Raw genomic sequence first — 13,420 nt, forward strand, 5'->3', positions numbered from 1 at the left:
AGGGAAATTAGAAGTCAGTTAACATAAGCGTATACTCAGAGCGAGCATTAGAGGGCTTTCCTAAACCACCCAAGTCCGTTGAAATTGAACTGCACGCGGAAGAAATCAGATAGCTATTAGGAAGTTTAGATATAAAACCAACAGTAAGAAAGCATTTTCTCTTGGCTGACCGATTAGCTGTGCTTAAGGCAACATGAATCCTGTACTTAGTACCTTGTTGTTTTCAGTGCTTCTACTTCTGACCCACAGAATTCAGGAGCTGGTGGAGGCGTGCAGCTGTGCCCCTGCTCATCCGCAGCAGCTCATCTGCGACTCGGCTTTAGGTGAGTCAGAACAGCTACGCGCTTTTAACTCGGACGGTAGGAAATCAAATGGAGCTACTCTAACTGCTGTGATTTTTTTTGTACAGCTGCAGAAGAATATGTTTAACCAGGTGGCTCAGTCTCTCCAAGGATTTTAAAACAAAATGACTGCAGAGATCCCTTTTTAAAGAGAGGGCTATGGAAAAAAAAAATCGTAGTAGCTGTTCTGCTTTTCTTGTTTTTCCAGAACATTTTGTGGTTACAAATTGTTGAAATTGCTGCATTATTTAGTGGCTTTTTTTTTCTTTTTTAAATAGGAACGGCTTCTATATTAGGTCATAACTTAGAGTATGCAGGGAAGTATACCTGAACTTTCAAATGGCTACTTTTAACAGTATCCGTAATAGAATATTCTATCTAAATATGTCTGCTATGTGTAAACTACGCATATAGATTTTTTTTTTTTTAATAGCACTTTGGGGGAAAAAAAGAAGAAAAACCCCCCCAAAATAAAAGTCCCCAGTGATAACATGTTGAAACACTTGATCTTTGTTCTGCTATACTACAATTTCTCTAATTGGTTGTTGGGGTTTCTTGTCATTTTCCAAAAATACTTGAGCAGGAAACTGATAGGCCCTTTATTTTCCACAGATAAACTGGCTACAGCAGTTCTGTATAAATATAACTTTCCAGTCTTCAGAACAATTGTGTTTCATGATATTCAATCAGCACTGTGGCTGTCAAACAACTTATGGAAAGAAACTAAAGATCTCAAAATTAGACTGCATGGGGATAAGAAAATGTGACATTTTGCAGTCTTTTGATTTCATTAGCTCAAGCTAAGGCTGGTTAGCTTCCATCTAGTGTGAACAGTAAATGTAGAACATGAGTTTCCAAAGTGTCACAAAATTAGCATCTCTATGGGGCAGGCAATACCTTCTGCATACTGATTAATTGCTTTTATACCCTGACAGAAAATCTTTGTAGCCATGACAAACTCTAAGCTCTGTTTGTGGCCATCAGTTAAATTGTTTTTTAATCTGCTCGCGTTAAGCAATCTTTGTCATTAAGTTACCTACACCAGGCATGACAAACTTGGGGTTGTTTAAGGTGGGAAAGAAAATAGAAGTTGTGCTACCAGGAGCTTAACTATATATGTATACATTTAACTGTATTAGTCTGCTGCATTCCTATACATAAGTGACAGTTTTTCAACACACTTAATATACAGATTTTCCTAAATAAACAATTTCACAGTATAGAGAAAACTCAAAATACTTATTATGAGCCATCTTCCTTAGAGAAGCCATTCTGGCCATTCTTATGATACTTATTAAGATTTATTCCATTCTTAGATACATTTCACAAATGGCAGCTATATGCTACTTTTTATTTATATTTAAATACTGAAGATTGTAAAATAAAACCACTTTATATTTGGACTTGGCGCTCAAGCTCTCACTTACATAAATATTCCTATTTAAGTAAACTGTACCTTTTGGCTAAGGAATGTTTATATCAAGGATCCCTTTGTTTAACATTTATCATTTTAAAATAGCATTTCTATGTATTATAAAATGATAGAGGTGTAGATATTCATTCATATAAATATGCATATACTTTTTTAATATGAATTTGCATATATGTACACATAAAACCCGCTCTAAGCATTTACGGATGAGTTATTCGATTTGCTTTGACCACAATATCTTGCATAAGCAGAGCAAAATTACTTTAAAGGAGCTGGAGAAGACCAGTGGAGTTTTCTGCCCTGTGTAAAAGAAAACTCCACCAACCAGTTTGGCAAACTCCATCCCTGATGCCAGAAGTCTTTGTTTTTTCACCCCACGTCCAGGTGAGAAGTCTGTGGGCTGGAGCTGCCCTGGGGAAGGGGGCAGCACGAGGCTGGAGCCCCAGACGCTGCACCATCCCCCTGGGAATGAGGGCTGTGCCTCCGCAGCTCTGCTTCGTTTTAGGGAAAGCGGGTTTGAAGCCACACCTGTGTCCTTAGGGCCACCTGGTTCTGAAGAGGGATTGTGAAACCCAGGCCATGCTATTCAGTATCCCGTGCAGTAGCACATCTCAAACTTCTCCTGTTAATATCACCATACTTAAAAGATTTTTAAGATTTAAGAAAATGAAAGATTAAATTGAAGGTCTGCACTTCAATTTCAACATTTTCATACTTCCAAAATATTGATAAACAAAGAAAGGGACAGCTCTTCAGCTACCAAAATCTATGGGAGTAGAATGCTAATCCAGCTATTTGCTAAGACTATTCAATTTTTTCAGTTATTTTTAAGTTCATCCATCTCTGTCCCCACAAACACATTCAAGTATTTCCTTGCAGAATAAAACCCTAGCACATCTTATTAGAAAAAGAAGCCATGCCATGCCTCTAAACTCCACAGTAAAGTAAAAACCGAGACAAAGTCTCAGTCTCGCTTGTAGAGCTACCAGCCACTATATGTACTTCAGTTACTGCATTATTTCTCAGTTTCACTATATGTCTGTAACATTTTTAATTTCCTTTAGGATCACTTGTGATTTGGGTGGAGTGAAAATGGAGGTGGAGGGGGTTCAATCAATAGACATTACCTGAGCCACTAACTGAATGTGTGAAGCCACTCAAAAACCTTAGCATTTATATGAGATACCAAAGAAAAAAAAACAAGCAGAGAAATTAAGTCTGGGACAAGCTCTTTTCACTTTTACTTTTGTTCACACGATTAGCGCTGTGACACTTTGTCTTTTACTGCCAGGAGGCTTCTGTGGCTTTACTCTCTTTCTAAATACCCACAGCTACCACACAACCTGAGTAACTTGATGGAAGTAACAGCCTTTCCAACAGACCTAGAGTAAGAGAGAGCTTCTGGTCCTGCAAGGTGCTAGCTAAAACTAAAATAACGAACAAGTGAAGAGCCCTGCAGGTGTTACATGGTTGTACACCGCAGGAAGAACAGTAGTGATGGTAGTAAATCATGAGTGCCATGCCAGTCCTGCCATTTATCTGACCTTGGGTTTGTCAATCTCCCCGCTTAGCCTTAAGAGGGTGTGATTTTGTACAAATCTGAGCAGTTTTCATGAACTGCTCAGTATTAAATTTCACTTCAAAGAGAGGTAAATCTTCATTTTGTAGGAACTGCCTAGAGCCATGAAGATACACACCTTTTACCAAAAAAAGGGAGATACATTCCTTTTGTGTTCTTCTAAATGGTGCTCAGGTCCTCCTAAAATGTGCTGAATGCCCTCAAACCCCAACGAAGACCTACACTTCTCAAGAGGACTTTCACTGGAAATGGAGATGGGAGGTTTATTAAATAGCAGTTTCATGCACTGCACTGCTAATTATCAGTGCTGACCCCCCACCCCCAGAAGAATCCAGGAGGCTTTCTCCTTACAGAAATGAAATGTGATGAGGGTGTGCTGTTTAACATTTCAAATTCAGTAGCGAGGCACTGTAGTTTCAAGCCAATACAAGAAAATTCCTCTGATAAGGGCTTTTTTTGGAGGGAACCGTGGACACAACTGAGTTTATCAGATAGTGTCAAGATAACAGATTTCCCTTTTGCCACTGACTTCGGTCTTCCTGGACTCAATTCTAAACCAATGTTCACATCAAATTAGACAATCTGTAGAGAGAAATGGTATACATGGAGAGGACTGATTCCTTTCTAAAGTCTGTCACTTCGTGCTCTTTTTTCGTGCTCTTTTTTCCCCCCTTAGGCATAAGCAAGGTTATTTTTAGACAGTGGGACAAATATGTAAATACTTTGCATTTCTTAGCTATGTAACTCCAGTACCCTACCTTTAAAGTTAGATGTATTCTTTCTGATTTAAACTTACCGTTTTTTTCTTAAACGTATATCAAAAATTATATTTTTAATAAACACTGGGCACCACACTCCAACAGAAATGACTAACAGATCTTGAGTACAAATAAAAGTATAATATAGCTTCAGAGAATAGTTCTATAGCTTTGGAAGAGAGTGGCACATTTTGAAGTATGATGGAAGCTTTACAGCTGGAGCTTGGCAGCATTTTCAGCCTGTTAAAATCTCATAAGATCACTGAGATCAGGCATTGTAAAGATGTGCCAGATGATATATTAAATTCTAGTCACATTTAAAAATAACAGTAAAAATTTTATTTAAATACACCAGAATTAAGTTTTCAAAGTCAGCCCCTCTGGGATAAAATGACAATATCCTATTTCTTTATTATTGAATTTCATATTAAAACTTTCATGGCTCAGTGTCCCATGATTTTGCCTCTCTGCAATATAATATCTAGTTTTGTACTGGAATGGATTAATTTGTACATTATTAGAGTGGGAAGAAACTTTGCCTGAAGGGAAAAATCAGCATTGGAAAATGTATTAGAAATGTAGAGAGTACTTCTTCCAAGTTAGGGGAGAAAAGGTGAACAGTGCAATTAAAGTAGACTTCATATTTTATTCTTACTATATTATATTACACACACTCACCATATTCCTAATCTCACAGAGTCTACTTGCTGTGAGCAGTGTGATTATGCAGGTACTGATTACCTGCATGTTTAGGTTGACGAGCACCTTCAGTGAGGGTTTTGACACAAAATTAAGCAGCTATGTAATTAATCTTCATGTGTTTGGGAGTATAGTGTTCATACAAACAGTAATAACCATATCACGTAACAAAAGACCAAAGACAGGGATGCAACAGACCTCAGTCTTCCGTGAGGGTTTCAACAGAGTCCCATAAAAAAATCCCGACACTAGAAGTCACTGCTTGAGGGAATGGGCAAGACGGCCTCACTGTAGAAGGCTGTTGGCAGACCCTGGCAGGATCCTGGGTCACAGGCCATGCTTTTGAACACCTCACTGACAGACATGGGGACACACAGCTTACATCTTGGAGTTGCCTACAGTCTTTTAGACTTCTCCTCCATAGCAGGGAAAGATTATAGTACTTGGCATACGATCTGCGTTTATATTATTGTCCTGCCAAATGGAGGCAGATCTTACTGCTTCATAGCAATGTCCTTCCTCTAGAGTGGAAATCAGTGACAATAATGCATAGGTATATTTCTAGAGTAACTTCTGAGTGACTGGAAAGGATTATGCAGCAACCATTTCTCAGGGGTCCCACACAGAAATGAAAGCAGAGTTTCTATTCCAAGAATTGTGAATTCAATTATAGAAATAACGTACTGGACTTTTGCTGTTCTAGTTCTCTCTCAAACAACAGGAAAAGCACAGCACCTGAGCATGTTTCTTGCAAGAATTATTATGAAAAAGAAGTTGCGAGACCGTATTAGTGCCATTGAAAGAGCATACTGCCAGAATAATATTTTCAGAACCCTAATTATATTACCCAATGAATCGTCTTAAAACCAGCTAGAAATCATACTAATCTCAAAAGTACTGTTATTCATATTTGGTAGGTTTAATGCAGAGGTGCTGAAAATGAGATAATTCTCTTACCCTCATGTCCTCAGCAAGTGGCTGAGAAAAGCTGAATTCCAGTCCTACGCTCAACAGAGTCCCCCAGGTGTTCGGAAAACATGTTGGCATGTAGGAATCATTAACAGTCATACCCTTCCCAACAGCCACTTTTTGTTATATGACTGATACTAAGTTCCTTAACAAAAATTATTGAGAAATAGACATTTTACCCTTAACTCACATTTCAACAGACCCATAAATGACAGAAATACCAAAACCACCTTTCACCTATTTTGGCTGTACAATGTCCTACCAAAGTCAGTTATACAAAGGGGGACAGATTTCTTTACTTCCGTAAGTACAACAGAATTACACAGTGATTTTTCTTACTTGTCTGTTATGCATACTTTCACACACATTAGTAGCATTTTCAAATAAAATTTTAAAAACCCTAGACAACAGGAATCCTAGAAAGTTACTTAAAGTGGCTACTGATGCACTTAGAGTGAAGCTCTTAAAGAAAAAATATCTGCAACCCTGCAAAGGCCCATCACTGGTACAAATGCCTGTGTATTACAAGTAAGTTATAGTTGGAGTACATATAAATTTCTTGGCATCGTAGCCTGAAACTTCTAAATCCTTTCAAAAATACAAAAAATGACTGCACTGCCTGCAGAGATGCGGTGCTGTTAGTGACTACTTACAACTACACGTATTTATGTTCAATAAAGCACTTCAATATTCGTGTTCAACGAATTGTTGGAGTGCTGCTACGGGTACAGCAATTTGAGTCCTTCCATTTGCAGCTAACATTTAACAAAATGATAGTGAAACAGCTTCCTAGGATAAAGACCGAATTTCCTGTTTGGGAGTAGGAAGTATTACCTGAATAAGATCTACAAATAACCCTATATCTACTTGAGGTTTTAAGATAGAGGCAAACACTTTGAGAACTTACTTCAAAGTTCCATGTCTAGTTAGTTTCCTAACTAACTTTTCAGTTCTGAATTCAAGACTTGAATTGCATTGCCAGTATCATGCAACTCTAAGAAATAATTTCCAATCTTCTCTAAATTACTGCTCTTCAGAACCCTGCCATTTAAGCATGAAAATGGGGCTCGGTCTGGAAAAATGCAGTCACTCTCCTTTCCTTTGCTCGTTGAACTTTTTCATGGCAGTGTTCCCAACTGCTTAAAAGTTGTAGCTGTAAAATGAGGTGGCATCATGAAACTGAACAACGGGACAGCATTTTAAGGAGCCAAATCCACTGAGCACAACACTCTTGTCAATTAGAATGTAGTTGACAACTGTAAAATAATTTAGCTTTAGTCAAAAAACCAGAGCTACTATTGTGTAGTAAAATGAAATCTCAGAAGAATTATGCTAGTTGCCTGACTTAGAAGTAACTCAGTAACACCGACTCATTGCTGAGTATGTTATAGATGCAGGATGAGAAAATTCAAGAACCGTGTTACTTTTATTTAAAAGCATGCATTATAATGCTAAGAAACTAAAACGCCATGATTTCAAAAACAACATTCTACACACACTGTGTGGAAAACAAAATACAGGCTTAGAAACAAAGATTAAGTAATATAAAACACAGAACATGAAAGACTGCCAAACTCTTAATCCTATTAATCTACCAACTTTAATCCCTAACTTTCTCATTAAAAAGTATCTCAATAACATGGGGTTTCTTCCGCACAGACGAAGGGGCACGCCGTTATGAATGGAAATCTACAATAACATTATGTATGTTGTTCTACAGACTTTAGAGTATAAAGAGAGTGTTATTCTTCAGCTGAAATTAGGCAGATGTTGATTACTAGTCAAATGATGTGGTATTTGAGGCTTGTGAAGTAGAGAGAAATATTTCTGGTAACATGAGTAGCAGCTGTAAAAACAGTGCAGAAAAATAAAACTGACCTTGAACAACATTAGGAAATCATGCTATTTTTTAGGTAATATTTAAGTTAAAAGAATACCACACATCTGTTAAAAATACACTCACCTATTTGAAAGTTTATGAAAACTAGATTTTAAAACCTCACTCTCATAAATTGAATGTATTCTTCTAATTAAAAAAAAATAAAACCGCATAATCTTCTGGTTTAAGAAGGGAGCCAAACCCGATCAACTCTTGCCTTCAACACAAGGAATTTTTCCATCCCGAGCCAAAAACACACAGAGATTCACAAAATCCTGACCTACCTGAGAGTCCTAATGAGCTTAAATATAAGCCTCCTACATTTTGAAAGCCTCAAATGGAAATGCATTTTGGATGCAGACTAGCACAGTTTTCTGTTAATAAAACACAAAAGAGTAACCAAATTCTGCAAAGGATATATGTTGAAAAATAATACAGTGCAAATTAATATCCATATGAAATGGTGACGGAATAATCCTTAGTATCTGCTTTATCGACTTCAGAAGTATTCATGGGTTTTTCAAGACGGTGAGTTTTTGGAATACAGTAATTTTTTCGGAATAAAAATGCCATGAATAGCAGTGAACAATGAAATATCCTAATTTATCACCTAGAAAAGAAAGGTGTTTCATTGCTGTCTTGTGTAACTAAAACATTTGCACAGTGGCTATATTAATTGCGTAGAGGGACCCATACTGATAAACATATTAAACCTTTTCAAATCTATTTGTGACCTTTCCCTTCAATGCGCAATACGTAGGTCTGTCTCCTTCTTTTTCTCCTTGTTTTCTATTTAGCGTTGGGTTAGTAGAATTTAGGTCTGGCCTAATGCTTACTTTAAATTAATCTTCCCCTTCAAAAATTTCCGTGGAGTTCTTTTAGCCCAAGTGATAAAACTTTACTATAAGGATTTGATTTTTCAGTTACAGATACGATTGTTATCTCACCATGCTTACCTTCTCATGCAACTGGAAGCAGCACCAAGACTAGGCAATGCTCTTCCATAAGTTGCTTTCCATAGAATAAAGGAAAAAAGCCTGCTGTCATTGCAGGTATGTTCTTCAACAAGCTCTGTGGTTACAGATCCAAAACACTTGTGTCTAAATAGTCCACTAAGTTCCACTATTTTTCTTTCTTGTGATTTCAGAAAGTGTGGTTCAGTTAATTACTGTGCCGCTGATTCAGTTATTTTCCAGATGGCCATAAGCATTTATTGATGGAATATCAGAAAACTAAAATACAAAGCAGGAGAAATAAAATTGTCTTTACATCCTAATTAGCATAAACATCATTTGAACTAAAGATTCCTTGACTTTGGGTCTAGGAGTTGTGGAGGAAGAGTGAATAGTAACAATGTAGACTTACAGTCACAAAATCCTGCAAACACAGAGGAAAAGATTTTTTTTCAGATTCACACAGTATTGGGCCAGTTTTGTTGCTGCTGCATTCTGTTTATATCTAGAATTGAACGAGTACAACAGCTTCAAACATCTGAGTTGGGTTACAGTTTGGAAATGAAACTGCTGTTTTCTGATCTGTCTTGTTGAAAGATAAATTGATAGATGAGCTGTTTGCTAAACATTTCTTCTTTTTCAGCTGTTTAAAGATCATTCAATAGCATCTTGCTTGGTTCTTAAGAGAGGAAAGAAAGTATAGGGGTTTAATGATAGTTTTCCACTCCCAAAAGAATAAGGATGATCTAGCATCTGAGCAGATATTCTGAAGTAATCATCTCTCTCTCTCTGTTGACGTCTGGAACAATTAAAAGCTTGCATAATGATTCAGAAATCACCACTGCAAAAGAATGGTTTCAGCCTCCTTTACGTTGTAAGCATCAAAAGCAAAAACTGCGTGAAAACACCTGCACTGTATGGCTGTGACAACACCAGACATCGGAAAGACTTGCCAGATTTAGTCTCAAAGCAGTGTATTGTTCTATCTGTCTCATCACCAGACTGGTATTATCATCAATCTAGGAGTCACCTTTGATCTCTCACAAACAGTACGTGAACCATTTTGACAAAATACATCCGTTTTCATTCAGTACCTAGACTCAACTTCCAATCTCTCTCCCTGCCCCCTGCAAGATCTAGAGTCTTCTGTAAAAAAAGAAAAAAATACATCAATACTATGAAACTATTTTTCAGAGGTGATGATGGTAGCCAGCAAATTTTGATTAAAAAAAACCCATAACAAAGCCAATTGATGATAAAGCATTTGGACAACCATGGCAGAAGTGGTCTCTAGCTGACTGGAAGTGCTTGACGTAGGAAGAATTATGGCCATTGTAAACCATAAAAATATATACCTATTAAAAAAATAGAAGAACAGAATGAAACAGACATACTTTGCATTAAAAGGACGGAACCTAAACCACATGGATGCCAAATTCTTCTTTAAAGAAGTTAAAAATTAGTACAATAATGAACAGAAGATGAAGCCCTTTCAGCGTTCCAGTAAATTCGTAACAACCAGATCCTGAAAGATCACAAATAACTTTGACTCAATTTCCAAAAGTGCAAGTTGCCTATGAGTTTAACTCAGGTTACTTATCATAAATAAAGATAAGGATTTACATGCCTCCAAGTTGAAAACCAAATAACTGAAGCAGTAAAAAGTAGAGCAGTTTTTGAGAACATAGAGTACACACCTTTTTGCATGCAGTACAGATCATCTCAACTCAAAATATGTGAAACGGAGTTATAGCACTAGCAGAGCCCTTTTTTGGACTCAGAGCAGAGAAGAATGAAGAAAATTATAAATGGGAACAGGATAAAAAATAATGGCATTTTTATGAGACTATAGTTGGCAAATCCTTCAGCATGAACAGAGAAACCAGACTATTTGCTGTTAAGGGACATGCTTTGAGAAGGCCTTAAACATTTCAGGTTAAGGGCAACTTATTAAGCCACAACATTGTTCTCATGGTACTGGCACTTGATAGTATTACTCATTCCTTTGTTTCATTAAAATGCAGCAGACATGATCCCTGCTCCAAGCGACATATATAACACACGCAAAGATTTCCACACCTACTTACCGTATCAATGGATACACATATTCTCTTACTAAGTGAATAACTTGAGCATGGGAATGCTCAAGTACCTATATACAGTACAGACATCTACTGTATTTCACACCTCTTTTTCAGAGATTTCAAATAACTGAGACGGTATTACTGCTAATTCTTTTGGAAGCTAACACATGCAAATCAAATTCTGAAATGCAAATGTAAGAAAATAAAAATCTTCATTCTCCTAAAAATTATTTCTAAGTCTCTAAAATAATCTGCTTTAAAAATATCAGAGTGTATGTAAAGCTACATGTTAGGTATATAATTACTTATTTTAAAACATTATTTTAATGTCAAACAATCAATAACTTTTGCCTTCTTTTGGACAAACTGCCTTCTTTTGGCAGCATTAGTGATACCTCTGAGTTTAGGCCAAAGTTACAAAGCTCCTTTTGTATTACTAATACTTCTTTCTTCCTTTCATACGTATTTTGAGAAATTATCTTTTCCATATACAGATATATGAATACATATCACATGAATATTTAAGCAAGTTAATTTGCTTTCCTTCATTGGCGAAACTCAAAGCTTTACAATAAGCAAATGTGGCAAGTCGGTCTGTGATATAACTGAACAATTCAACATATTTAGTTAAAAATATAGCAGAGTTGCATAGGGAAAGCGGTAATACCGTAGAGATGGGACAGTTGCTCTAAAGTACAGAGTAAGACGTTTACAACCTCTCATTTTAGAGGTTTTGTAAGCAATATAAATCAGCGGCCAATACACACTATTTTATTTAGAATTCTAGCCAAGCTATCTATTCTATCTTTTCCATCCTGTGCAGTATTGCTTTAAAGTGGGTTCATTAAGTTTTGTCTGTTGTGACAAACTCCGTGCAGATTCCTCTTCCCTTTTGAGGTTAAGATTATTCTCCTTGCCTGCTGACTCTTTTCCCTCTCTGCAAGAAAAGTTAAGCATATCAAATGCCTAGTTTCTAATCTAAAGAATAGTATTTTTTGGTTTTGGTCCTATCTCTGTACTCATGGAACCGAAGTATTCAAAACTGTGCTTGGGTTCCTCTGGCAGCTTTGATAGCATTACTTGCCAGTATTCTTCTTCAAGAGACCAAGAGTTTGCAAGATCGACCATAATATACTGGGTATAGTATCTATGGCATCTAGACACAAAGAAAGTAAATGAAATAGTGTGTCTATACCCTATCTTCGGACTTTCGGACTCCTAGCATTATTTTACCATAACTTGCCTTTAGGTGAATACAGTAGATGAGGCCAGTTCTGCTCGCAAACTTTTAGTTAGTTTGCTTTCTGGTTGTTCACATTTAAATTCTTGGCCAGTCACAGATAGATGCCTGACTTAAACTGGAAGGAAATCTGACCTGCAACTGCATATGCTGGGCAGACCACTCTGAACATAGAAATTCCACCTACAGTCCCTTCTGTGATTTCAAGCTTCCTCTCCTCTCCAGTCTCATACTGAATCCGCTGAATTAACTCACCCGCAAAACTGAAGATGGGCACTGCTGAAAGTCTCATTACCAGATTTGCCCCTATTCTTCTCTTACAGAATACCAAGTATTTTAGCACTTGTATACTACAAGGAAGGGGTGGTCCTGGACTGTGCTGATCACTAATAGAGAAAGAGTGACAGGGTGTTAGTAAAACCCTTTCTTTCTTAATCCTGTAGGTAAACACTCTGAAGATAATCACCTATCCTTCGGTTGCAGATGTTTGTTAACAGACAGCTCTTGGTTTAGTTTTGTTCTGGCTGTAATGAACCCTGTGGCACTACCATCACTGTACTGCAGTCTCTAGTTATTTCAAAGTAGTTTATCCCAATATTCAGATGAAAGTCATCAGTATTATGTCATTGATTAGTTAATGCATCAATTCTGGAAGTTTCCCTTATGATACCACAAAATAAATAAAGGCCTATAAAATTAAGAAAGCCTTTTATAGTCAATTTAAATGAGGAGTCTATGTTCTTAAAAACAGCCAGGCATATCTTCATCAGATGGTATAAAGTTGTATTATCACTGGTAAGAATTACCACCAGGTAAACTGAGGATTTACTATGAATTTCTATTTTGATACACCCATTAAGTTTAAGTAACCTATTTTGATAACCCCCATTTCACAGTGAGGGTTACAAAAAGAGCATAAACACAAAGGAGCATATACGTAGTTTTACAAACGTTTCATAAGAAGGCCTTCCCCTCTCCACTATTAAGAACGAAGAATGGAGATCTCACAATGGAGGAAAAAGTATACGCCTGGAAGTAATACAAGCATATAATCACAGGAGCACAAAAAGCCATTTCGCATAATCCTATATGGCCTGCAAAGCCCAGATTCATTTTAGTTGTTTCCTGGTTTACTATGCAATTATTTTAGATAGCTGGACCTAGAAACTTGACCTTTACAGCTTCAAACAAACAACTGGGATTCTCTTCTCCTGGATGTTCTTTTGAAGAATGGTTTCAGTGAGCATATAAACCCGAGATGCACTACACCCACTGTCATATTCCAACCATGTTTTCAGTAGCCTACACAACAGAACTGCTAAAGTGCAGGAACAGAGGCAGCTGAATAAGAATTACTGAAATTTCTGTAGTAGCGGTATTTACTTCCTTTGGATATACAAAATAGTGTTGGATCTCACAAGTGTTTGCAGTGAGGCAAAATCCAGAAGAACAGATCTCTCTCATTAATCTCTTTTGAGAAAAAAGA

At 37.0% G+C, this 13,420-nt stretch overlaps 2 protein-coding genes across 2 annotated transcripts in view; one reads left to right on the forward strand and one right to left on the reverse strand.

The window, feature by feature from the left end:
• Positions 1–13,420, reverse strand: part of SYN2 (synapsin II) — a 122,296-nt gene that overhangs the window by 63,638 nt on the left and 45,238 nt on the right.
• TIMP4 (TIMP metallopeptidase inhibitor 4) overlaps positions 16–13,420 on the forward strand; it is a 28,501-nt gene continuing 15,096 nt past the window's right edge. The window contains exon 1 of the mRNA XM_009321995.1: positions 16–323. Coding sequence (XP_009320270.1) covers positions 194–323 — 130 coding nt within the window. The 5' untranslated portion in view covers positions 16–193. The remainder of the gene's footprint in view (positions 324–13,420) is intronic.

The sequence above is a fragment of the Pygoscelis adeliae genome, unplaced genomic scaffold (genome assembly GCF_000699105.1).
Source record: "Pygoscelis adeliae isolate BGI_AS28 unplaced genomic scaffold, ASM69910v1 Scaffold304, whole genome shotgun sequence".
In the NCBI taxonomy this organism is placed as follows: Eukaryota; Metazoa; Chordata; class Aves; order Sphenisciformes; family Spheniscidae; genus Pygoscelis; species Pygoscelis adeliae.